This window comes from Corvus kubaryi, unplaced genomic scaffold, assembly GCF_017639235.1.
Source record: "Corvus kubaryi isolate FWS band 111438036 unplaced genomic scaffold, C.kubaryi_AGA036_p1.0 69, whole genome shotgun sequence".
NCBI lineage: Eukaryota > Metazoa > Chordata > Aves > Passeriformes > Corvidae > Corvus > Corvus kubaryi.
The window spans coordinates 7,304,008-7,329,874 of NW_024582057.1; the positions used below are offsets into that span (position 1 = coordinate 7,304,008).

At 40.8% G+C, this 25,867-nt stretch overlaps 1 protein-coding gene across 7 annotated transcripts in view; it reads right to left on the bottom strand.

Moving 5' to 3' along the window:
- FARS2 (phenylalanyl-tRNA synthetase 2, mitochondrial) overlaps nt 1–25,867 on the bottom strand; it is a 232,768-nt gene that overhangs the window by 52,965 nt on the left and 153,936 nt on the right. For all 7 annotated transcript variants that reach the window (XM_042049163.1, XM_042049167.1, XM_042049166.1 and 4 more), the window contains one exon: nt 23,853–24,004. In XM_042049163.1, the coding sequence (XP_041905097.1) occupies nt 23,853–24,004 (152 nt within the window). The remainder of the gene's footprint in view (nt 1–23,852; nt 24,005–25,867) is intronic.

A 25,867-nucleotide genomic window follows, 5' to 3' on the forward strand; every position in this document is an offset into this window, starting at 1 on the left:
TGCAAGATCAAGACCTTTGTCAATAAGGTTTATCTATAACAGTACTAACTCAATAGTCATTCTTCTTAGTAGAGCAGTAAGTATATTTTCATCTCTGCTAACTAAAGTGCCTAAATAACCAAACCCCACTACCTACATAACCAAACCTCCATTTGATCATGTGGACAGGTGCTAAATAAAATCGAGAACTTGACAAAAATTCAATAGCTTTTCCTAAGTTTGAGATTCAAGTTCAGGAATAGGGCTGGGTATGGTCAGAAGCCTGAAAGGAAAGAACTCAACCAAAATCCAAGCTGCAACCCAGACAACCTGTGGACTTCTGTACCAGAGCAAGTGCACAGTGGTTTCTGTCTCCCTTTCTCACATGGGAAGACAGATGGACTGATACACATACATTTCTTTTATGTAGCAATCTATTGTGTAACCATTTATGGACCATTCTGAAGTCCATTTTGATCTTCTATCAAGATCATTCATTTTGATAGGAGAAAGAATTTTTTTTACATTGAGAACAACCATTTACTGGAATAACTTCCCCAGAGGCATGGTAAAGACCTCATCACTGTAGGTTTCCAAGATGTGATTGGGCAGTGTGTTAGATAACCTCATCTAGGCTCCCTTTTCCACAAAAGGTTGGACCCAACCTGGGCCGCTCTGTAATATTCAGCAAAATAGGAAATTTGCAAATTAGAATGCTAAGAGATGTTTTTGCAAAGGTAAAGTGTAACAAGTGGCTTGAGAAAGATGTACGGGATGATCAACACAACCTGCTACAGGACTTTTAGTAGGAAACACGCTGGTTTTACCTCTTGTTGAGCTCTCCATTTGAAACAGTTGTTATTCTCATTTAATACACTATGAGGATTAGAATAATGTTGATAGTTATCTCTCTCACAGGATGTTGTGAAGACTGATATGTTCACACAGATTATTTTAAAAATGCAATACAGAAGAATAATGTTATGCATTATTAGCACTGGTAGAATAGTAATACAGTTTTATATTAACTCAGCATTCCACAAACAGCAAGTAAATTGTTACTCAAAAGGTCTCTTTACCTTCCAGCATTCCTCACAGATTTCTTCCAACTCCCAAGCTGGTTATTGAGCAATGTCATTTTAAAAGACTAACAGGCTACCCTTGAGGAAGAAAAATCTGAAGACAAAACATCACAAGCAAGTTCTCCCATTAAAACACTTCTATGCAGAGATACTTCAAAAAGCTGAAATAAAATGACAGTAGAGACAATGGTGTTGCTGGTACATTCCCAACTGTGGTTAAAATGACCAAGAAATGTGACCCTGTATAATATAAGAGGTCTCTCTTATATAAGAGGTCTCTCTCTCTTTACAAGACTGTCTCTTGATTCCATTTAAAAACAAATTGCTAATGAAAATCTACAAAATAGCAAAAGTTATTTTTTTCCCTCACATGTAACATATTTTTCAAGTAGGAAACACAAGAAATCATGTGCCATTAAAACTATCACTTTGATAGGTAATTACCTGAGCATCATAACCAATAGATTTCTCTGTGTTGTCAAAAGAAATAGAAGACAAAATTAAACCTACCATCCACCCATAATTTAGTGTTTTGTGATTAAATTTATTGAGCCCTTTTTCACACTTGATTGATACACTTTGATTGCACAATTAAAGACAATTAAATTATTTTAAATTCTAAGCTATTCTATCCAAAGAACTAAACTGGAATTGTCACCGTGTTTATTGTCACCCTGTTCAGGATGGTAGAGAATTTGTATTATGGATTTCCCAATCCACCTGCATCCTTCTAGTCCTTGAATAAAACTTCAGCCATATGGAGAAATTAAACACTTGTGCCTTTGGCTCTCATAGCCCTTGTTTTTATACCAGTTGGGCTCCTGTTTCATTTTCATCACCATCACCTTTTCCACCTACAGTGAAACCAGGACAAAGATGATCCCATGCCCAAACAAAACAAACTCTTCCAAAGAAAGGACACTCTGGTCAAGTATTTTATTTACATCTCATTAAACTAACAGTCATTTCAATTCCCATTCAGCTCTTTCTAGGTTTAAGGTGCTGCATTGTAATGATGAACTGATCTGATTGATTAAAAATATTGACTGTAGAGAAAATTCCACAGGTAACTGGACATAGAGATCAGCATGAAAGGCAAATAAATTAATATAGAAACAAACAGGGTAGTGATGGAGAATGCAAGGAATATGGAGGCTGGATGAGATTAACTGATGTTCAGATCAGATATCCGGAAAGACTTTTTCACCATGAGGACAGGCAAGCAGTGGAGCAGGTTGCCCAGAGAGGCTGTATGATCTCGATGGTCAGAGGTTTCCAAGAGCAGAGTGGATAAAACCCTGAGAGACCAAGCCTGAAATCAGTGTCAATTCTGCTTTTAGGAGAAGGTTGGACAACAGAACCATAATGAGGAACAGGTCTGTAGCCTCAGGGCAAGGGAAAGGCTGGCAAATGAGTCAGGCAGGGGCAGAAGTATGTGCCTTCTGCAGCAATAGGTTTTTTGAAAACACGGATTTTATCTAGGTTTGAAGGACTGTGAAGAGAAGAAACTTGCATAAACAGTTTGAATAGTTTAAACAACTTACTTTAATGGCAATACTAGGCAATACAACTCTAAGCACTAAGAAATAATATCAAATTTTTTAGAATTTTATTAGGTACAAAAATAATCAAGTTACAGAAAAGTATCAATGTTCAAAGATAATCATTTTAAAGAGTCCACAATTTAATAAAAAATGTAATACAGAAGTTTACTGTAAAATTTAAATTCATGGTGTATAAATCTGGGGGGGTTTTCTTACTGTGTAAGTTCTACCTGAAAAGATTATTTTGTCTAGACAGTTTTATGGGAATGTTACAGAAAAAACTCCTTCAGCCTTGTTTTCTCCCAGTTCCATGACCTTCACTCACACAAAGTCTCTATTTCAAAAACATACCCCCCCAAGTTTCCAGGCATCAGAGGTGGCTTTTTAGTTTTCTATGCAATAGTGCTGCATGGGAAGTTACAAAAAAGCATCCTCATACCTGGACTGCAGCTAAGGTGATGTCAGAAACAGCTTTCTTTCTGATTGAGAGCATCAAGCAGTGGAACACTCACCCGTGAAGTGGAGGTTAAAACAGAGGGTACTGCCCAAAGTGAAGCACAAAGTGAAGTCAAGCCATAGAGCATGGGCCTCCCTTTGGGTTGATTCTACTGGGATGGAGGGGTTGCAGATCTTTAGATCCTGTATAAGAAAAGTTACCAGGAAGCCAGCAGCTTTTGAGAAAACAAAATGAATAAGGAGCTGAATGACCACATGGACAACAGTCAGGGGAATACAGGTCCAACTGGGAAGAGAGGTCCAGAAATCACAAGCAAAGAAACTGCCTCTGTCTCCATCCCTACTGTACTTGCAGTCATTGAATTCTGCAGACTGCTGCAGGGAAAAACAGCCTGGCAAAAATCCTGGGGCACCATTCTAGGACAAACAACTCAACAAGGTCCCCAAAATCCCCCTCTTTCAGACCAAAAAGAGGCAATATGGAAAGTGACCCAATTCTAAAAAGTTCATCTTATAAATTCTGAACGCTATGGGTTTATTCAATGTTTGAAGAAGCCAGTAAGTCTCTTCCTGGAGTTCATTTTTTTCCTATGCCAGTACCAATATTCCCAGTTCCTCAGGAATGTTTTGATATGAATTCCTAATACTTTAAAGGAGAAGAAGGAATTTTGTCAGATAAAGCAAGAGGAAAAAAACCCCACTGATTCAGTAATGTTATTATCTTCAAGAAATGCACAAGCCCATTTGGATGTCTAGAGAGAAACTGAAATGAAAAGTGATTCTTAAAAAAACAACCAAATAAAACACAGCAAAACTCAAAAGGATTTCCAATTATGTTTTAAATGCAATCTCTGCCATTTCATCTTTTTTCACAGGTGCTACTGCATCACTGAGCAACTGGAATGCAATGGGGAGTTAAGTGTTGGGGAGGAAAAGGGGACAGTGTAGGGGTAACTACTCACTGTTATGACAGCTGTTGATCCTGAGGCATGACAGCTGTATACAGTATGTTTTGGGCGATGCAGTTCATCTGTCATTTACTCCATCTTATCTCACACCGCCATTACCAAATTCCCATCACACAGTGCTAAATGGCGCCTTCCTCAGAAGCTTGCAGGGCACAACCTGCTCCTTCTCTGCCACCACCACAGACAGGTCTCTGTCTCTTTGTAGCCCTGACAGCTTTCTACAGCCATCTTTAGCATCTTTTCAAACCAAAGTCTTTCTGTCTCCTTTGGAATTGCAGGACAGGCAGACAACAAATCAGCTGTGCTGCAGGTCTTCCCCACCTCACAATTATCTCATCAGTACCTTCTCATCCCCTGCTTTTCTGGCCTGCACTAGACTGTATTTGATTGAATTCACAAAAACACTTGGAACCACTGCTGGTGTGACAGACAAACAGCAACCATGTTCTTGGCTTGAAAAAGCAATTTCAAGTCTCTGTGTCCTAGGCATTTCTCAATTAAAGGAGCACAAAGGGATTTAAACACAGCTTTTACACACCAGACTTTAATGCAACCAGGTTTCAGGGGATCTTTTTTTTTTTTTTTTTTAAATCAAAACCCAATATGAGGATACAGGGGGGAAATGGGCAGTAGCCTGCAGTAAAAATGCCCAGATTTCAAAGCCCTGGAAAAAAACAATTTCACGTTACTGAATCACATCACGCAAGAGGATGTGAACAGCTCTTTTAAGCCAGACCAAAATCTACATAGCCCTGTCCTTCCTGCAACAAAACATATCAGCAGCCTGTCCTTGGAGGACTGCACCCCATGGAAGAGTGACCCATGCTGCAGCAGCTTTGGGAGGACTGTTCCCATGGGATGGATTCAGATTGCAGCAGTTTTGGGAGGACTGCTGCTCGTGAGATAGAGCCACATCAGAGAAGTTCACGGAGAACTGTCTCCTGTGGGAGGGACCCCACAGTGCAGCAGAGGAAGGACTCCTCTCCCTGAGCAGTGAGAGAAATCATGGGTGGTAAACTGATGAAAACCCCCACGCCCCTGTCCCCTCGTGCTGTCAGTGGGAAGGAAGGGAGGAGTTTGGGGGAAAAAAGGTGGGGTTTTTTTAAGGGCATATTTTACTTCTCATTATCCTGCTCTGATTTTGTTAGTAATAAATTCACCTTATATCTCTAATTTGAGCCCTTGGAGTGTTTTCTCCTGGTGCTTATCTTAGCTCATGAACCCTTTGTTAAATCTTCTCTCCTCTGTCCAACTGTAGCACGGGAGGATGAGTGAGTGGCTTTAGTGGGTGCCTGGCATCTGGCCAGTGTCAAACCATGACACCCCATCACACCACACCCAGTCTTGAGGAATGGATATCTGAAGTTAAAAACTGAGTCAATGAGCATGCATATTAGCATGAGCCTCTCTGGGCTCCAATCCATTTTCAACACGAACCACTCCTGAGATGCGTCTCTGTGTCTTTCATGTCTCAGTACATTCCTCTGCATTAACTCACTCAGCCTCCCCACATGAGCCTTTGGCATCTCTGTCATCCTCCTGCAAAGGGCTCCTCCTTGCTGTGGAGCTGGTTCCCAGCAGTTTCACTTGAAGTACACTACCTTCTGTAGTAGAAGACATAAAACCATCCTTCTCTACCCATCTTCTCTAACCAATCCACGATTTTCTAAATCTCTCTCTATTCACCTACCAAACTGTCTCTACCAGAATTAGTTTTCTCAGTCATTCCCTTGCTCTGACTATTCCTGTCATTTTTTTCTGAATTTCCTCCATATCCTTGTTGAAATGGAAATCCTAGACTGTGCACAGCGATCAGCCTACACACAAGAGGGAGCATGAAAGCCCAAAGCCTCATCTTCCTTCCCACATGCCATCCAAGGACTGGTAAAGCATCAGTAGCATGGCAGATCAACAGATTCCTATTTTTGCCTGAGTATTAGCTTTCCAAAATGAGAATGGAAACAACACAAGGCTTATGGCCACATTCATATCAAGAGAAGCACTGAAGCAAACATTTCCTTTGGCAGATCTCAAGGTGGCCCAGCGGGGATTTGGGGCTACCCTCCAGCCCACCCTCTCCAGCACTGGCCTGCCCCAAGGCATCAGAAGTGCCATGCATGCTTTCCAAATGCATCTCTCTTCCAGGGACAGGGCTGTATGCACACATCCCTCTCTCACTGACTGTGCATCCAGATCTGTCTATAGATCTGACATCATGTTTATTTACTTCAAATGAGAATTCCAATTATAGCACCAAATTATTCTGAGGGGGTAACAACAAAGATGATGCTTTTGGTCCAACATGGATTTATTTCAAAGTGATTTCCAACATGCTGCTCAGCAGCAGAAGTTGTAGGATTGTACACCACAAGGCGGGCTGCCAAAACTGAGCTCTGCTGCAGCTGAGCAGGCAGAAGTTCAACATAAACAAAAATAACTGAAAATGAAAACTAGGGGGAGAGGAAGGGGAGGGGAATAGACAGACAAACAGGCAAATGGCAATGCTGAGAAAGAAAACTCTAAAATCCACAAAAACATGCTGAGCAAGGAGGGAGTACACCCTCATTTTAAAACACAGCGCAAAGAAGCATCCCAAAATGGGCTTGTCTCAGCACTGCTAGGAATTGTGAGAGCCAGTAGAAGATTTTAGATTCAGCTGCAGCTCAGATGAGCTTTTCACATGCTCAGAAAGTGGCCACACATTTTCAGAATGTAGGAGCTCAACCATCACTGTGGTTTAAACTGAAGACCCCTAAACAGCAGGAGCGAAATTAGTATCATATTTTCTAACTCTTATTAAAAGAACAGCATTTAGTTCACAGAGCTAATTGCTTAAAAATTAAAAGGAACTATTAAGTCACCTTTGGAACTTTGGCTGCTCAGGTGTTTGTGCCACTCACTGGGAAAAGCCACAGAACTGTAATTTCAGAAAGACTTTGGAATTATGGATAAAGTAAGAGTAATACTTGTGTGGAACAGGTTGGGCTTCGCAGACAATTTACTGAGGTTATTTACTTTGACAACATCTGCTATATTGATACTGTAGTCAAACCTAACAAAAAAGTGTTTGCTAGAGACTGCTCCTTGATTGGATCTGCAGCCACAGCCCGGCCAGCAGCACGGGAGGATCAGCTGCTGGAAACTGTGACTGCATACTGGGACAATGGGATGATCTTAGGTGGTCACAAAGAACTGAACTCTAATGCTCCCAGGCCAGAAGAAAAACTGCTTTGGTAAGCTAAGCGCTGTTTTTACTGAGCTCTTATCAGTAGCTGCTATTTTGGGGCATTAAAACATTGCAGCTCAGCAGAAATTCCATGGAATTTCATGGGAAAAGGCACCTGAATAGGCACTACTGCAACTGAGGAGCCAGTCTGAGCTCAGAAAGCACTGGCATGAAAGGTCTTAGGTTGTCTTAAGAAAGTAGCAGGAATTTCTCTTAAAAAGTGTCAGGTTAATATATTTTATTATTTGCTACCAGTTCCATTTATGATTTAGATAGTGCTTCTCAGCCTGTTGCCAACACACCATTGAAATGATCGGAGGAAAAACCCCCATGTGCTTACCTCTACACACACAGAAAACAAAGTCTGAAAGAAAAAAGACTTCACAATTGAGCATTCAAAGTATAGCACAAACATTTGTTGACAATAAATGAAAAATCCCAAACACTTGAGGCAACACTACCCAAGATGAATGGTGGCTTTTTCTTTACTCCTATCTCTTCATCCCAACATCCAGTCCAGCTTTTGACTAAGAATAAACTAGAAGCACTGGTAAAAAAAGACAGTGTTCTTGTGGGTTGACACTGGCTGCATGCCAGGCACCCACAAGAGCTGCTCACTCACTCCCCTCTGCAGCGGGACAGAGGAGAGAAAATTCAATGAAGGGTTCATGAGTTGAGATAAGGCCCGGGAGAGATCACTCACTAAATACCATCATGGGCAAATCAGGCTCAACTTGGAGATACAAAGTGAATTTATTACAAACAAAATCAGAGCAGGAGTATGAGAAGTAAAATAAGCTCTTAAAAAACACCTTCCCCCCACCTCTCCCTCCTTCCCAGCTCTACCTCATACCCCAGTTGGCACAAGGAGGCAGGGCACAGGGGTTATGGTCAGTTCATCATCTGAGGCTTCTCCGGCTGCTCAGGGAGAGGAGCTGTTCCTCTGCTGCACTGTGGGACCCCTCCCACAGGAGACAGTTCTCCATTAACTTCTCCAACGTGGCTCCACCTCACGAGCAACATCTCCCTGCAAACTGCTGAAATGTGAGCCCATCCCACGGGCAACAGCCCTCCCCAAACTGCTGCAGTGTGGGTCACTCTTCCACAGGGTGCAGTCCTCCAAGGACAGGCTGCTCCAGCCTGGAAGCAGGGGCCCCCTCTCTCCATTGGGTCTCTCACAGGATCACAGCCTCCTCTAGGCATGCACCTGCTGCAGCGTGGATTCCTCCATGGGCTGTGGGTGGATCTCTGCAGCTGTGTCATCATCTATGGGCTGCAGGGTGATAACCTGCTTCACCATGGTACTCACCATGGGTTGCAGGGGAATCTTGGCTCTGGCACCCAGAGCACCTCCTCCCCCTCCTTCTGCACTGACTTTGGTGCCTGTGTGTTGTTCTCCTCACATATTCTCACTCGGCTCTTCACTAACCACAATTAAAACTGTGCCCCAACTTTGTTTGGATTTTCTTCCTTAATATGTCATCACAGAGCTGTTACCAGCATCTCTAATTGGCCCAGCCTTGGCCAGCAGCACATTCATCTTTGGAGCCATCAGGATTGGATCTGCTGGACGTGGTGGAAGCTTCTGGCAGCTTCTCACAGAAGCCACTTCTGTGGCTCCCCCACTACCAAAAAACAGGCCATGCAAAACCAATACAAATGTAAATAACCAGATTACAAAACTTACTGTCAAAAACCAGACAGAAATAAAATCCAGCAGCATAGTAAGAGAGTTCACTGCAGGAAAGCCTGTCACACCATCTCCCAGCAGATCAAGAATTTTGCTCAGCAGAAATACAGTAAACAAAAGCTAGAATCTTCCCAAAGGAACAAGAAAACCAAAACACTTTATTACAACATAAATGCATAAAAGCCAACATAAAAGTCAATGCCATGGATAGCAGCTCACTCTGACCTCCACATCTAAAAAATATGTGGAGATAATAAAGGGCCCTTGAGTCAGACAGCAAAAGTTATTAGTCAAGAAAGATGACTGAATTAGGAAGGACTGACAAGATCAGGGCTGTTTATCTGAAAGAACAACAGGACTAAACAAATATACACAGTATGATGAAAGTTAATTAAGAAGTATTTTTTCCTTGCCCTCCTACTACAAAGTCAAACAGAACTAAATCACATTTCAAACTGGTACTTGAAAAAGAACGGATGGGTAACTTTTAGGACTCAATGGCACAAAATACTAGAGATTATAAGAACCAAGAGGATTAAACTGCAATTGGATACATATATGAACAATCCCTGCTGTTCCATTATAAGCAAACACTAACAGATGGGGATTAGGGAGACCTTCTGTAACAGAACCATTGATAAGATATATCATTTCCTAACAGTTACGGGAAGGATTTCATACACCACCCTCTGTAGCATCCCAGTCTTGCTATGGTTGGCTACATGACACCCAGCTAGAGGGACACTCATCAGATCACTCCAGCACTCCCTGTTCTGCTACTAGAATTGTCTGGTGGCAACAGGTGTGAGCTTCATGACAGATCTTCCACATGGAAAGCATGTGTGTATCCTTTAAGGCATGCTTGGGTTGTTATCAAGCAGCCTTGATTAGAGCAGTCCAACTTCTGCAGTGAAGGTAAACTTTTCGTAATCTCAGCTGCAGCCCTTAGGAAAACTGGCCTTCACTTTTTAGTCTTTTTAGTCATCTGAGAGTTTATTTTCCATTCTGTCATTACATCTTTTAATTTAATGTAAAAGTCATTAATCTTGGAATTTTTTTTTTTGAGACACAGGAACAAGCTACAGGTAAGAGCAAATCCAAGAACACCTTGATTGCATCTTTGTGACACTACTCAAGGAAACTCACAGATCCTCTTCCAAAGCAAATATATTTCTTTTTAAGACAGGCTCCCCACAATGTAATAAGATTCTCTGTGATGAGGGCATTCTGTATCCTTCAGCAATGGAAATGCTAATTGTCCTCCCAGCACCCCAAATGCCTGTCCATGGCAAACAGCAAACCAAACATGATGAAGGAATATTTCTTAGCCAGACAAATCAGGTGTAATTGCAATACAAAATGAAAGTCCAACAAGGTCAAGACAAGGTCAGCAACGGCTGGTTACCTCCTCCTTCCCTTTCTTCCTTCCTAGCCCCATGCTTGCAATCGTTGACATTGGCATACGTAAGGAAAACCCTCACATTCTTAGTTACACCCTCAGCTGCTCTTTCCTGTTTTATGCTTGATTGGCGTGGTGCTGCAGTATGAGAATATTTCATAATAAATCTATATTTTCATTTGTCCTTAATAAAGCTGGGGATGATTGATGTTTCAGTCAGAGGTGAGCAGTTTTCACAATGCATAAAAATGTGGCTAAGCACAGTGTAAATGTATTCCAACAACATCTAGGGGCCTTCTGTATTTCCAAAATACCAGAAAGCTGGAAGGGCTTCTGAATGCAACTGTAATGCAAATCTCATTATTAACTACCACTTTACTGAGCAAATATCAACATCTCCCTCCTGAATAACAAGAGCATTTCTAACAACAGTCATCGTATTTCTTAATGGAGAACCAAATTCACTGGCAATAAAGTCCAGGTTCCCGGAAGAAAAATTACTCTGTGCTCTCTGCAGACAGACTGGGTTTTAATGAGCAAGGAAACCACAAAGGGCCTGATCCTAGCCCCACATAAGTCAATGGGATGGCTTCTACTGACTTCAGCGGGCTTTGGATGGAGATCTGATGTCCTGATTTTGCATTTGTTGCCCTGTCAGATTCACTGAAAGCCACAGGGAGTTTCCATGTCACTCAAAGAAGAAAGATTCTTCAAGAACTAATATTATCCCTTTCCCCAATATGGAAAATTCCCCATTATAAGCAGGAAAAAGAATAATAAATTGTTGAGAATTTCAGATCGCATTTTCAAAAAAAATAATTCTTTGGGATAACACTCAGGAGGCTCATCTTGTGCCAACTCTGATTGTGAAGGAAGTGCAGTTAAGTGATCCAAATATATTATAAACTTTCCCAATATCACTTACAGGGGGCTTGCTGACAGCACATTTTATTTTAAGTCTACTTTTTTTAATAATCATGTTTTCCAGCACCAAAATGGTCTGTTCATGTGGAACTGGTGGAGTGTGTCAGAACAAACTAATACACTGGAACAGTAATTTACCACAGATGACAGGTTGCATGGGGCTTTTTCATTTACAATCTATAATATACAGCTTAAAATACGTACCATTTTCCCTCTGTATGGTATTTTTCTTTCTACTGTTGTGCTTTGCAAGACATTACTTCATTGTACGCCTTCTTTAATGACCTTAATAAATTACTTGTAAGCTTTGAGCTAAGGACACAATTCTTCAATTAAAACTAATAGCCATAATTGCAGCATCTCTCTAAGGTGCTGCTGCTCTCTGTTGGCTGTACACTATGGAAACACAGCTGGGGTCAACAGAGAAGTGTTCCTCAGGACTGAGCACGGCATTTCCTCCATGTGATAGTCTGACCAGTCATAGATCTTAGCCCTTGCCCATCAAACTTGCAGCACCTTTGGCTACTTGGTTATCACAGAATATGTGCATATGTATTATTTCCCTGTGGATGCTTCTTTTTATTCATAATTATAATGAAAAGGAGTTCCCACAGTACCCAGTGATTTCAGTGGGAGTTGCTAACATTTAGAAGCCCTGAAAATAAGGACTCATTTTATAAAGCCAAACCCAGGAATATCTGCATTACCAGACACTAAGAAAAATGTCTGCCTATGTGACACAATTAAACACTTGGCTTTGTGTAATTGAGCCTAGCCACTGACTTCAAGAGAAACTTGTATCTGCTGCACCATCCTAGCTGAGTTTCACTTGCCCAGTGCACATCCCATCTCCCCAACACAACCAAAAGCAATGTTCTGACCTCAGCTGTTAAAATTCCATTGTGGCTTGTCAAATGTGTCACTTAATACTTCAGTCTATGTGTCGCTGGCCACAGGATGAGGGTGGCAATATCTCAGCTGAGAAACATAAGTCCTTCGTATATCAAGGTAATAAAAAAACCCACAAGAACTACATTAAATCAGTCTTCATCTATCTCTTATCTGGTGTTCATTCACAAAAGATGAGGAGTAATTCATTTCCTTACTATTCATCTGTCCCACATGTGTACTAATAGGCATGAAACTACTAAACATAAATCTTCTCTTCATCCTCACAATGATTTTTAAAAGGCACCCTTCCCTTGCATTTCTGTGTGATGCCTGATAAATAATAGATCAGTTGCATGGTGTTCATTTTAATATTAATGTTATCAGACAGCACTTGAGAGAAGTGGGGCAGAAACCTGAATTCTGGAAGAATTTCGTATGGCAGCAGTCACCATCCAGATGTATGTTTTTCAGGACCATCTCTATCAATCTCAGGTCCATCATCTACAGATCTAAGAAAAATGGCTGAAGGAGTCAGCTGCCACAGGATGCTAGAGGGATAGCAAGAGGCTCATGAGTGCTTCTGAGTTCAGAGAAATCCTAGTGAATTGCTGACCTTGTAGAAAAGAGGTGGAGGCTACTTCTGTGCAGAACTGTTTTTCCTAGTATGCAACTGTGAGCCTACTAGAGTTTGAGAAGCATTGCAATGGGTGTGCAGGTCCATGAATTTCCTTTCAATTTACCCAGAGACAAGGATGCAGGCCGCAATTTTTAAAAATAAATTATTTAAAATTAACTGGTAGCTTAAAATAAAATATCCATTGAGCACAAAGACAATGGCAAGGTACTGTTATCTGCTTCAGGAATCTTGACAATTAAAGAAATTAAAGAAAACCTTGTTTCCTCAGCCTAAATGTTGACATTTCCCAGTATGGAGATAAGTAACCTTTGATTGATGCTTTGATTCAGCTTAAGAAATACTTCCTAGCTATAGGGCTTTTTTATCCCTACAAAAATGTGTTCTGAATCCATAAGATATAAAAACTAGGATTAATTATTTAGTGCTATATCCATCACTCTTCCATGCAGTACTAGGAAGAATATAAGGACTTTTTCCTCCTATCTCCTATCCTGGCAGCTTTATAGAATGTATGTTTAGCCAAGTCTAGTCTCAGAATTAGGGGCCAGGCCACCTTGTTATCCCACTCACTACAGTTCTGAGAAGGCCTTGTGGTGAGTGCAAATACGTGCAGGCATCACACACATGCAATTCCCAACACACAGAGGACAGCGATGTCCTTCCTCATCCCAAGGAAAGCATGCTGTTAGCTGCCTCAATGCTGTGGCTGCTTTCTGTGGCTAAAAAGACAGCTGTAAGCCATGAGCAAACAGAGCCTCCTCTACCTTCCCGTGCAGATCTCTAGTCAAGAATTCAAGAGAACCTGAGAGAGCTCAGGATCTGCTACAGATGTGTTGCTTCTCCACACTGCTAGGACACTGCAGAAAACAACCATACCATACTTGTGCACTAACATTCATTTAAAAGCTGATTTAGGAGGAGAGGGACAAAAGTTACATGAAGGATACATCTATTGTTTTAAAGAACAACTACTTTCAGGTACAGACCTGACACCCAGCCAGAACACATTTCTGTCCCTCCTTTGCAGGGATTCTCAGCCTGCAGTGCTGGCATCCATCATTGGTGGCCTTGACAGGACTGGTCCATCTTGACTTCCTAGACTGCAGTGTTATTGTGGGAGAATGAACGGGGCAGGGATAGAGATCAAGACAAGAGGGGAAGAGTATCAAATCCAACCCTCAGACATACAGCAGAGCAGAGCCATGAGCATCCCAGGCAGCAGCAGACAGAGTCAGAGCACAAGCAGGCAGAGAAATCCATTTCAGAGAGTAGAGAGGGACAATATTCACCATCTAACAAATGTGATTACAAAAGCTTTCTCTCACTGACATACTCACACCCATTGCAATGCTTCTCAAACTCTAGTAGGCTCACAGTTGCATACTAGGAAAAACAGTTCTGCACAGAAGTAGCCTCCACCTCTTTTCTACAAGGTCAGCAATTCACTAGGATTTCTCTGAACTCAGAAGCACTCATGAGCCTCTTGCTATCCCTCTAGCATCCTGTGGCAGCTGACTCCTTTAGCCATTTTTCACCGTCCCACTGCTCGTCAATAAATCACTGCGCTAATTCCTGTGACACCTCCTGTGAAGTGCTCTGGGAATTGTGGCAAAGATTTCTGGGCTGCATCTGAGGACTGGTGGTGAATAGCTGACTTCAGGTTGACATGATGAAGAAAGGTTAAGCTCTTCAGCTGAGCAGCCTCTTAGAAATGATTCATTGTGACTCCAGCTATCCCTCTTCCATACAGCAAGTCTATCCTCTGCATCTGCCTGAACATATAAGGGACTTGGTGCTTGTCTTCTGCGTGGCTCACATACTTAAGTTTTCCTCTCTTGTCATTACCTGTGAAGGGTGATTACATTTCCTATGGAATATCACCAGTGACACATCACACTTCAGGGCTGTGTTTCCCCCCACCCTCTAATGGGAACCTGCAGTTACTTCATCCTTTTCCTTTCTTGAATACCAATCCTCCCACAAGCCTGTGTGTTAGCCACCACCCTTCCACCAAAGAAAAATGGGACTCCTACTGAAGCTCATTAATAGTAAATTATTTTCAGTTAGTAAAAACAATTCTCTCAGTGAAGACTCTGGAGAAACACGGATGGTACAGCAGAACACTGTCTGCCCCACAATTGATTTGAATACAGTGGTTTGAAGGAAACCTCAGACTTCAATAGGAACCCATTAAGAACAGCTATTTGCACGGTGCCTGTCTGAACACTGAGGACAGCAAAGAAAGTAGAATCTGTCTTTCAGGGACAGCTGATTATTCCTTTTTGATTTTTTTTCCAGTTAGATGGTCTTCAAATAAACACTGGCGTCAGAGATCTGAACTGGCAGTCACAAGCTGTGTAAAAAGACGTAAGTCACGGAACTCACTTGATTTTTGTATAAAGCAAGAAATTACTTTTTCTTTTTTTTTTGTAAAACAGTCCAAGTGCTTGCTTTTTCTACAGGAGAGACTTCTCTGTTCCTCTTCTCACTCCTCTCATAGTTCTTCATGACACTTGGATTTGGACAGGGAACTGCTATTTGGGGGACTCTCAAAGCAACCCAAAGGAATTAAGTATTTGAATCCACATGGGAATTCAAAAGCTGTAGGCCTAGCAGTCAAAAACCTTTGACAAAGGGTGGTTAACAAAAGTATGTAGACAGATTCCAAGTCTACACATATACTGATAACAAATATAGCACTGAAAAGGTCTGCTTCCATATCAAACAATACCTTCTGGCTTGTGCTATAGAAGTGCATGCTCATTTTTGCTGTCTCTGACTTCACCCTATTTTGTACTACAAAAAAGCTGGAACAGGGTGTTTGAAATTCAGAATGTCTAAAATATCTGAATTTTTTTTAAACAAATATATGTGCATACTTACTCAATTAATTCTCTATATTCATTTCAATCAGGAATGTTTTTGCTGGGCAGGAAAAGAAGGAATTAAAAGCTTTTCAGTTCAGTTTCCTCAAAAAAAAAACCCCAAAACAACAAACCCTAGCAGATGGCTACGCTGGGCTCCATGAATGTCCTTGTCGCTGTGCAGGACATCTGGGAAAGCTAAACTCCAACAGTCTCAGTCCTGGTGGGGAACAGCAGAGCATCATGACTGCTATAAAGTGGGAAGTGCAAGACCTGCTGAAGCCATGTATCAATCAGCACGGCAGGGTTACCTTGGAGTTACTGACACGGAGCGCAACTCCCGGCTCCTTTAAATTTCCTTTAGGCTGTTGGAATGAAAACCTTATCACCTCAGAGCTTAGGTAGTGGCTTATCTCAGCTCTGCTGGGACATGAACAGAACCCACATGTCTTCATAAAGCATCTCCTTCTGAGCAGCCCAGTGTTTACTCTAAATGAATTTGGCCAGAAAGTCCCCGACTGCCTCTAAGCAGGGGCTGCTGTGAGAATGGAGTTGCTATTTCTACACAGCTGCTGTTCTGAGGAAAAAAGGCAGCAAAGAGAAAAGGCCCAAAGAGTAGCTGGGGCCACTTTGACTGTGAATCAAGCAAACACCACTGCTCGTTGGGTTGTTCTGGGGCACAGGGAAATGCCTGACACACACACCAGGAGAGAAATGTGCCCAAACTCCATTACACACACGTGTCTATTAAGCTGAAGCCCACAAGGCAAAAGAATCATAAAACTGTCATTGAATGATCTGAGTTGGAAGGGACCTCAAATATTATCTAGTTCCCACCCACCCGCCATGGGCAGGGACACCTCCCACTAGACCAGGTTGCTCAAAGCCCCATACAACCTGGCCTTGAACATTTCCAGGAATGGGTGTTAAGATACAGTTATTAAAATTATTAGAGAGACGCTTCTGCCTGAATTAAGGAGCAAACAACACCATATGCTGAAGACCACATTACATATTTTCATTTAACAGTAAATGAGAAGTAGAGAGAGAGAGATAGAAATGAATAGGAAAAAGGGCAGGGGGAAAAAAAAGTAAAAGAGTCAGAAAAAATATCACCATTCTGTGGATGCTGATGGCATCCCATTGGTCCTCTTCTTCTGATCTTCTCAGTGGTGATGGTCACATACACCAAAAGTGGGGAAGCCCACAAAACAGAGAGTCCAGTGGGTTTATATTCACTCAGGTTCAGGTGGGAACGCCCAGGTACCTCCCCTGGAGCAGGGAGTTTTACACTGGATGATGCAATACTTTGGATCAGGGGACACTTCAGGAATGTTTGATGCTTTATGACACCTTCCAAGACATTACAGCAATTATGGTACATCAGCAGGGATTAATACCTTCAATCTATGTGTGAATGTCCTAGTACTTCTCCAGAAGGGAATTTTCACAGCTGAGCCACTTGTGTAAGAACTTTGGCATGACAAAAAGCCACTTACAAGGATTTGCCTCTTATCAGCCTCTTCCCTTACCTTGTTCAACATCCAGCTGTAGCCTCCGGTGATGGGTATACACACCCCTTTCTGCACCTGGGCAAAATGGTCGATTGTTTGAGTCACTAACAATTAACAGTCCAGTCTCTCACAATGGGGCATCCAAAAATTCTCTGGGCAACCTGTTCCAGTGCCTCACCATCCTCAAAGTACAGAATTTCTTTCTAATCTAAACTTAGCCTCTTTCAGTTTAAAGCCATTTCCCTTTGTCCTGTCACTACATGCCCTTGTAAGAAGTCCCTCTCCAGCTCTGTTGCAGGCCCCCTTTAGGTACTGAAAGGTTCTCTAAGATCTCGCTGGAGTCTTCAATTCTCCATGCTGCACAACCCCAGCTCTCTCAGCCTGTCTTCATAGGAGAGGTGCTCCAGCCCTCTGAGCATCTCTGTAGCCCTGCTCCAGACTTGCTTCAACAGATCCACATCTTTCTTATGTTGGGACCCAGAGCTGGATGCAGTGCTCCAGGGTGGGTCTCACAAGGGCAGAATAGAGGGGCAGAATTCCCTCCCTCCCTGCTGGCCATGCTGCTTTGGATGCAGCCCAGGATACAACTGGCTTTCCGGGCTGCAAGCTCACAGTGCTGTGTCATGGGGAGCTTCTCATCAACCAACACCCAAAATCTTTCTCCGCATGGCTGCTCTCAAGCCATTCTCTGCCCAGCCTGTATTTGTGCTTGCCATTGCTCTGACACATGTAGATAACCTTGCCATCAGCATGACTGCAGCAGGAAGGACAGAAAAGGTTCTTATTCTCAAGAAAAAACCAAGTGGTACTGATACTGGATGGGACAAGAGAGGGAAAAGAGGGAAGATGGACTGGGAGTGCTACTATCAGCCAGAAGTGAATGAGAGTCCTCTGACAGAGCCTCCCATGAACAGTTAATCTATTTCAAAAATATTATAATCTTGCATTCATGTGATCAAATGAGGGGAAAAATCCTGAGCTGGAGAACATTGCTCATTAATCGAAAACCAACCCTTTGCTAGCTACTGTCAAAAGCAGCTTCTGGGTTGTTTTTTTTCTGCAGAGAAGCTGCTGCTGGGACTTTGCCAGTTCAGCAGTTAAAGGTAATCTCAAAGAATCCCTCAGCAAATTGTAAAGTGCTCAGGCTGAAGAACAACAAGGTGTTTGGGGACTGAATTGATTGTTTTAATTTGCGTAATACTAGGAGCAAGCAGCACTTAAGAATTACTCTGCTTAATTCACCTATTCCAGAAGCAAGACAAAACCAAGCCAGCTTTAATAAATAAACCAGCTATTTGACTTTATCCCCGTGTAGATAAGGAAAAGTGCAAAACCTGGGATCTGGAAAGTGCTGTGTTTCTTACATTGCATGTTCTACATACTAACAAGGAGCTAGGGGCATGCATTGGCACAACCCAACAGTCAATAGGATCTGACTCTTTGCTGTCAGATCTGTTCCTTGTACTGTTTGAAAAAGAAGAGACACAGGTCGTCTGAGTACTCCCAAAGTCTCTAAAGATGGTGCCACAGTGCACCTACCTTCCTCCTTCACAGCAGCCAATACATTTCCTCTCACTTCACTTAACAGACTGTGACAAATGTGCAGATCTCACCCGAGAAGTGTGCAAGAAATTGACTCAAAGGCAAGAATAAATCCTTTCCTTTCTTACCTATTCCCACTTATACTTTTAACAGCATAGCCGTCAAAATACAGCAAATCAATTTTTCCCCCTTACTGTCTCCACTCTGCCATTTCAGAATATTTTTAGTTGCTCTGATTAAAAATTTACCTCTTAAGTACCACTGAGGACACAGTGCATGTCTTGATTACAGTTTTGTATAACTTTTTCAGCCTACCTATGTATCTTCCTTGCAAATGAAGATGTGGAGCCATATCCTTCCTTACTTCCCTTATCTTTCTAACAAAAGAGAAATTTTAGTAACTAACTTCGAAAGACCAATAGGAAAATAACTTCACTGCAAAATGCAGAAAATATATTTTTGGAATGAAGATGTGAGGCCATCACACCTGATGGGATTACACAAGATACCTTACACAAGAGAAACATGGCATGCTAAGCTGCAAAAAACATTTGCAGGGTTTGCCCAAAGCAAAGATAAACAACCTCAGCATTTTTGGATTCTGTCTTTGGTGCTGCATTGTAGGGGACAGGTACTCAACCCTGGTCTCTTATCTCTCTCTGTCCTCTTCATCGGGGACAACTTGGGAATGTCTCATACCACTTCTACCACATATTCTACCATGTGGGATGAACCAGTACTTACTCTATTACTTTGTCCAGGTATGCTTTAATTACCATCCCTGAAATTCTACTTGTGTGCAGCCACAGTACTTACCTGAATGTCACCAAAATGTAAGACTGTATGAATGTAAGAATGTAAATCCCTTTTCCTGGGATTCTCTGTATGGCAGCAGTTTTGATTTGCTTATTCATAGTGGGCAGAGACCTTTCTACCTTCTGATTGCCATTCAGCCACCCTTTCTTTTTTCCTATGAAATCGGTTTCCTTTCCAAAACTGGAGAAGTCTTGACCACTGAAAAAGAGATTACTTTCTGATTTAATTTCTGAAGGTCATTCATATTGATTAGACAGCTTAGACAAGTTGAGTTGTAGAAGGCCTAAACTTAAAGATATGGGCGGTAAAACAGCCATTGGTAAAAGTAAGGGAAAAACCCCTTTCTTTTCTTCCTTTAGTATCAATGTAGTCCAAAACATCCTTTTTTTTTTTTTTGCAAATGTTTGTTCACTAAAATGTTCCAAGGGGGAAAATGTCAGCTACAAATCCTCACTCATCATGTATTTGCACAGCAATGCTTAAAGGTCCTTAAAGATCTCCAAGGATTTGGAAGAAATAATTCAGTCAGGTAGCAAAAACAGTGCCGCTGCCTTCTGGTGTCTGGTTACATGGCTCATGCAGCATCTGACAACTCCAGGCAAGTCACAGCAAACTCACTTCACACATCATGCATGGAGAAATACATTCCATCAACCAAATGTATGAAAGTCTAACTGTTTGAAGCTAATGCATCAGGCAAAAATAGCCGCAATCCACAGGATGGGCTGTGGAAAACGTTTGCTCACTGCAAAGAGACTTCTTCTCTATCCTGCTTGTCTTTACAGATGGCCCGCTCCTGTTCTTGCCAAAACCACCACAGTTTCACTCAGTTTCCTTGGCACTTAGCAAAGTCACAACTTTTCCTTCACATATGGTGGCTGATTCTTTATATACCTGAGTAACAGGTGTGTTACAGCCATGTTTTGCATTATTCATCTTGGATGAAGTCAAACCCTGACAGTGTCACACATCACACATTACTTAGTATACCTCAATGTTGTGTTTTGGTTTTTGCTCAGTCAAGTTTACCAAAGATGCATTGAGGCTGGAACAGTTCTTAATTACCCCAGCACAGAAACTTGGCATTCTGCTAGACTTGTGCTTTTCAGCAATGAGACTCCTTTCTGCTCTATCTCTAAATAGCCTGTGCTTCCCTAAAAGTTGTCTCAATATTTTTACCTTGCAAAGCAGATAATTGAGATTTACTTGGTTTCAGGCATCTCTTCCTTGCTTAAACAATTGCTTGTCCCATGCTTTTTCCTTTTCCCTGTAGAGAAATACCTTTTCACTGCTAATACACTCCTTGACTGCAATGTACTGGAGCATGGGTATCAGTCCAAAGCCCAGTAAAACTTTGAAAGCTTCCTGAACCACAGAAAAGGCAACTATGCAGTATTACACAGACAGCCTCTATAAAGGATTTTAATTTAAAGACCTCTTTTTGTGTTATAAATTAGTTTTATTTGTATGACATTTTCTATTTTCAGATATTTATAGTCCTATAACTAAGAAAAGTAGTTTAAGAAGGAAAATAAGACTACCAAATGTCCTAATTCCTCATGAAACTGGTATTTTTAAAGGATTAAAAAAACCTGAATTCTGAATTCCAGAAGTGATTTAACTACAAGCATGAACTTATAAGCTGCTTGTAAGTAACTAACATTCAAAACAGCAGCACTGCAGGTTTTCCAATCCTAGACACTACTCCTCCATCCTCCAGAGCAGACTCACTGAAAATTCAAGATAATGATTACAAGTACCTAGATCTGTAACATACAGATCCATAGCAACGCTGAGGCTCTCTTATGTAATTCCTGTGCCCAGAGGCTTTTCTGCAACACTGAATTAAAGAAGCCACTGTATCATTCCCATAACAAGATGATTATCTAGGAATTAAGACTAAGTAGAAAACTCTTTTCAAAACATCAGTCTTCCAAAGCCTTTAGAAATCAAACAAAATTACTTATGTGGCCTACACCATCAGTTCTCAAAAGTTACATATCTGCACACATCCTTTTTTAAGAAGGAAGGGCAAAGTAACCATTATGTTACAGTCTTTATTTATGATTCTTTGTTAATGCAGTAGATAATCTCCTTGGAATTACTGATTTTTAATGGGACATTTAAAAAGATTTCTTTGACCGTTGTTGCAGGTGAACAAACTAAGAGGACTACAACATCACTTACAACAATCCATTAGTGTTGCCTCTCAAATTCTTCAGATATAAAGGCGAGAAAATCTTCCTCATTGTAGTGTCAAAACATATTTGGATGTCTGCTGAGTGAGGTTTTAATGGTTTTAGAGAACAAAACTAGTAAAATCCTAAATCTGTGTGACAAGTCTCTGTGAGCAATCAACCTTCCCATGTATTTGCAGAAGTCATAGAGGGAACCAGAGGTGTATTCCGTGAGGAGGAACAACTGTCATCCCTGGTATATGTTCTGGATGTGTCAAAGCATATCAAAGGAGAAAACACACGTAGTAGAAACCCAGTGTAGTGAATCCTGTCCCTAGCTCACCACTCTACTTGTAAGGAAGACAATATTCTCAGCAAAGAAGAGAAGCATAACCTGTGAGTTGGACCATGACTGATGCAGTGCTGCTGTCCGGCTGTCATGGTGTATGTGAATTTCTCCAGTAAGATGCCAAGAGTAATCACAGAATAATATTGCCTCTGTTTGAGGGAGCAGGGAACAAGAGTTCTCCAAACTTTCAGACTTGGAAGAGCTGCTTGCAATACACATAGGATTTTCCCCTAAGAGACAATGTAATAACAAAGACAATTGCTTGTTTGGTATCAGTGAGGAGAATGTAGACGAAAAGTGGCAATGAGCACAGAGGTGTTACACATACAATAAACATTCAGCATGAACGGATGGAAAGTCCTGTTCCAGAAAGGGCTTCAGCAACCCAGTTTTTACAAAAAAAAGTTGATTGTACTGTATCAGAACCATCATGATAGAGGACAACAGGATCTGTGTGCAGAGCCTTCAGTGTCTCTGTACTTGTGCTAACTGATACTACAGTGCACTCCAAGTGACAATAAGAAATTATCTGTACCTGCAATAAAATTGCTTCTGGATTTCCCTGAAAGATACAGTCTGTTCTTTACAATGAAAAATACTCATTATCTTACCCTAACCTATATTCCTCTTCTGCACACACCATCTTGAGTAAAGGGTTAAGATCCTTTTGCATGATTTGCATGTGAGAACCACTCAAGAATTAATGACTCAAAGCTTTAAGATGCCCACACAAATTTCATTTGCATTTCTGTTTCTTCACGCAGCACAAACAGTCTCATATAACACTACACAAAAAGGTTAAAAAGGAAAAAAAACTCAAAAAAATAAAAATCCACTGAAACACCATGAAAAATAGGCCATAGAACAATCTATTCATCTGGCCTGCATCACATATCAAATTCAAAAGAACAATAGGGTTAAATACCTGGATGCAGAGAAGAAAATAAAAAATCTATAGGTAATGGAGAACAACACGAAGCATTTTCCTGTTAGCTTCAAAAAAGGTTTATCATCTGCCTTCCTACAGCACTTAGAAAAGTCTCAAAACAAATTATTTTAAACCTCAGTTTTAGGAAGCTAAGTAGCCAGCAGCTCTTCTACTTCTTAATTTGGAAACAGCAAATTGAAAAACAGTGCATATCTAATAGCTGATACTTGTCTGGTTTTTAAGCAACTGTTATTACCAGTTGGACAAATACCCTGTGCACTCCCTGGTCATGTCAGTGCTGCTATACCCATATGGTGTTCTGAAACCTGAGAGGTTGTTCAACAGCATATAAATAAGTGTCAGAAAGAAAGGAACAAGGTCTGGGTTTTTTCTCCCAGTTGAACACCAACAATAGCATTCTGCAACAAACCATTATTAGCATTGACATTGTAGTAAAGGTCTACTAGTGTGTCAGGACTAAAAGAAGAAAGGAAGAGAACAAGGAGACAAACACTGGACACTCAGCAAAGAGCAGGACTAGAATATCAGACATGCTATGGACAGGAGTGTCACACACTGCCAGATGTATTGAGGAAGGCAGTTGTTCACTATTGCTGTCAATAACTGAGCACAAAGCATTGGGGTAGTCTGGATACCAGAGGCTCAGTACTAGTACCAAACTGAAAAATAGGTAGTATTTCTTTTAAGTAAAAATCATTATTTTTTGCTGTAAGAAGGTTTTGGAGCTAAAAAATGAAATGTGCAAACACTGTAAGAATCAAGAACTTCTTGGGATACAGAATTAAAATATTCATAAAATATATATACTGCAGCCACAGGAAAAAGGTATTAAAATTTTTACTTACTTTGGATGGGCAAATTCATCCAGTAGGACAACCTTTTCTATCAAGTCTCCACCAATGGTTCGAACCAAATCATAGAAATCATTCTGAGAGTATGTCTCAGAAGGCAGCCAGAAGGAGATGTCATTGATCAAAGGTGGATATCTGCTGAGCGGCTAAAAGAAATTTAAAAACATACCTTTATACGTGGCTGAACTTGATAATTATATCTACAACTGTTCTGAACTTACATAACACACAAGGTACACAGTTTAGAGGCTTTCTGAAATGCTTTTTGAAGTACAAACTGACCCCATAAACAACTGAGATGGAAGATTTTATACCAGGAAATGTCTTTTAAAGATCCCCTCATAACAACTTTGATTTATTCATTCAGAAGAAAAAACTTGTTTTGTTTGCTAAAATCAATGTTTATGACCCTGAACACACTTTCACATCAGAGCTGTTTAAAAGGAAGAGGTAATTGTAAGGTGATTTTTCACTGGGTAGAACTGCCCTTTTTAAAAGCACTTTTTGCAGATTCAAAACTTCTTATCACATTCAGGTATAAAATTTATATGTATTTTATAGGATTCTTATATTACACAATATGTTTATTATTTTTACTGTTGAATTTCTAAGAAAGTCTTATAAATAGGCACCTTCCTATTAAAATGTTATAATAAGAAACACACTTTGGCTTAAAAAGAGGGATCAGTTCACTTTCCAGTGTTTTTTACAGACATCCAAACATCTAAAACAACAACAAAGGTACGCCTGTTAACATAATTATTCATTCCATAAGTACCACAGCAGGCTTTTAAACAGTTTTAAACAGCTGCAAACATAAAGACCTCATCTTGTGGGCAGACAGTGTAACTTGTTATTTTTAAAAACAGGAAGAGAAACAGAAACAGACAATTAACTTTCCAGCTTTGATGAAACTTCCCTGGACTCTATGGGTTTCAGATCTCACCTTTAGTGAGATGTTTCTCCCTTTGAAAAACAGAAAATGGTAACACTCCTTTCGTGACCTCTAGGCCTTGCATGCATTCCCTGCAGTTGAAAAAAGTATTTTTGCACAAGATCGTTTGAGTCTGCAGGAGAAGACATCTATTTTTATTATTTTGTTTATATGTATAAGAGATCCCATGTGTACGCCTTGGTCTATACAGTATAATATCTCACTCAAAAATGTATTCCATGGCTGGGAATGTTTTATGATGGAGCAGTGGAAACATAAGTGAGTACCTGCTAAAGCAATAAACTTGTTAATAAGGCAAGTTTACAGCATTCTGATTTACTCAAATACTGTTCTGTAGAGTGTAAACTAGTCAATAAATATCTGATAAGGAATACAGTGCAAGTTTTAAATTAATGACCCCCCCAGCAAATAAAATTGTGAATCGCAAATGATTATTGAACTTGTTAAAGGAATAAACTTGTCAAATGAATTCATATCCTGTACATGAAATTAAAAAAAGGAAACTTGCACAACAAATCCATTGCAAAAGAGCTTTTGATAAAACACTAATGAATGAAATGCAAATGTCTCTGCTATATAGAAGTCGCAGCTGCAAATGCTGGAGACACTCCTCAGACAACAACCTGATACATGTGTTAGTGTAAATAAAGTTATAATCTTGCAATAGAACCCTATATTCTCACCTCATCCCTATCTACCACTACATTTACCACTGCTACAGTTCAGGAACATACTGAACACCCTCCAAAGTTTGACGGGACTAATACAAAACTCACTGAACTCACAGTTCAAGACATTTAATTATTCAACCAGAAGATGTGGCTCATGAGCCTAAGCATGACCAGGCACCTACTTTCATTCACACAGGTACGAAGACAATAACGAAAAATAATTACATGTTCAGATAAGTCAGGAATGTCCTGTGCTGGTTTTGGCAAGGGTAGAACTAATTGTCTTCACAGTGGCCAGTGTGGGGTTGTGTTTTGGCTTTGTGTTGAACATGGGGTTGATAATAAAGAGATGTTTTTGTTATTGCTGGGCAGTATTCGCACAG